General features: G+C 51.0%; 1 protein-coding gene across 1 annotated transcript in view; it reads right to left on the reverse strand.

Annotated features, from left to right (window-relative positions):
* Positions 1 to 1,822, reverse strand: part of SPTBN4 (spectrin beta, non-erythrocytic 4) — a 39,975-nt gene that overhangs the window by 10,347 nt on the left and 27,806 nt on the right. The window contains exons 9-10 of the mRNA XM_021711897.1: positions 561 to 699; positions 384 to 468 (exon numbers count right to left, since the gene is read on the reverse strand). Coding sequence (XP_021567572.1) covers positions 384 to 468; positions 561 to 699 — 224 coding nt within the window. The remainder of the gene's footprint in view (positions 1 to 383; positions 469 to 560; positions 700 to 1,822) is intronic.

Genomic DNA, 1,822 nt, shown 5'->3' on the forward strand with positions numbered 1-1,822 from the left:
CTCAGCCTCCCAAAGGTGCGGGATTACAGGCTGAGCCACCGAGCCCGGCTACTTTTTTTTATACAGACAAAATTTTGCTATGTTGCCCAAGCTTGTCTTGAATTCCCAGGCTCAAGCAATTCTCCCACCTCGGGCTCCCAAAGTGCTGGGATTATAGGCATGAGCTACTATGCCTGGCCTGTGGTTGTTTTTGTAGGAACCAGTTTCTCTCCTAGGTGTTTGCCACCAGGGATTCAATGGCAACGCAGTCCCCTTGTCCACCCGCTTCTGGGGACCCATGGGTAGTGTGCAAAGCATGCTTGTGATATCCTCTGGCCTTTGGCCAGACGTGCTGGAGCGTGTCCCTATGCCCTTGAGCCACATGTGTCCAGGCCCCCACTCACTCTGCTGTAGCCACTCCCAATGGCGGTCCCACTTGTCTGACACCTCCTCCTTCCTGGTTCCCAGCTTGTCCAGCTGTGCCTGGATCTGGGAGCAGTGGGTGGGTAGAAGGCATCAAGGGTGGCTCCCACCTCAATGTGCCCGGGTGGCAGAGGGAAACCCCCTATGCTCCTCCCCACCTCATCAGCCATGGCACTCTTGTTGAGCAGCAGAGAGCGCCCCAACTCCTGGCAGGCCGTCAGCTCTGGCATCCGCGCCTCCAGCTCGGTCTTCAGCCCCTGATGGTAGTTCATGAGCACCTCCACCGACGACACGTCCCTGCAGTGGGTGGTGGGCGGGGATCTGAGCCACAGCAGCCTCTCTTAGTTGCCCCATATCCTCAGCTCCTGACAAGCCGGAAGCCCTGAGGCTGACATACCACAGCACCCCGAGACTCCAGGTTCTGAGGGCCCCAAGTCCTTCACTGATTCAAGGATTCCAACTTTCCCAGCTTTCAAAATGTCACGCTTTTTGGGATTCTAACCTTCTAGGATTTCAAGATCCAAATGTTCTCACTGTACCTAGCTATGCTTCTGAAGGTTCTGCTAGCCAATGATTCTAATCTTCCAAGTCTGCACTGTCCAATGCAGTACTCACTGCTAGACATGTGTGGTGATGGAGCATTTGAAATGTGGCTAGTCTGCCATGGGATGTGTTGAAGTGTAAAGGGCACATCAGACTTGAAGGATTTCATGTAAAAAAGAATGTCGCATGTCTCATTAAATAATTGTAATCATGACTACATGTTGAAGTGATAATATTTAGGGTATGTTAAATGGGGGAAAAAAAAGTATTACTAAAATTAGCCAGGCGTGGTGGCTTATGTCTGTAATCCCAGCACTCTGGGAGGCAGAGGCGAGAGGACTGCCTGAATCCAGGGGTTTGAGACCAGCCTGGGCAACTTGGCGAGACCTTGTCACAAGAATAAAAAAAATATTAGCCAGGCGTGGTGGTGTGTGCCTGTGGTTCCAGCTACTTGGAAGGCTGAGGCACAAGAATCGCCTGAGCCCAGTAGATCAAGGCTGTGGTGGCCATGAATGTGCCACTGCACTCCAGCTGGGTGACAAAGTGAGACTCTGATCCCAAAAAAAGTATTACCAAAATTAATTTTCACTTGTTTCTCCTTTTGTTAATGTGGTTACAAGAAAATTTTAGGCTGGATGCAGTGGCTAAAATTGAGAGGCCAAGGCCAGAGGATTGTTTCAGACCAAGAGTTTGAGACCAGCCTAGGCAACATAGAAAGATCCTGTCTCTACCAAAAAAAAAATTTGTTTTTGAGTTGGAGTCTCACTCTGTCACCCAGGCTGGAGAGCGGTGGCACGCTCATGGCCACTGTAGTCTCACCTCCTGGGCTCAGGTGATCCTTCCACCTCAGCCTTCCAAGTAGCTGGAACTACAGGCA

Source organism: Carlito syrichta, unplaced genomic scaffold, assembly GCF_000164805.1.
Source record: "Carlito syrichta isolate Samal-C Ts95f unplaced genomic scaffold, Tarsius_syrichta-2.0.1 Scaffold86295, whole genome shotgun sequence".
Taxonomy (NCBI): Eukaryota; Metazoa; Chordata; class Mammalia; order Primates; family Tarsiidae; genus Carlito; species Carlito syrichta.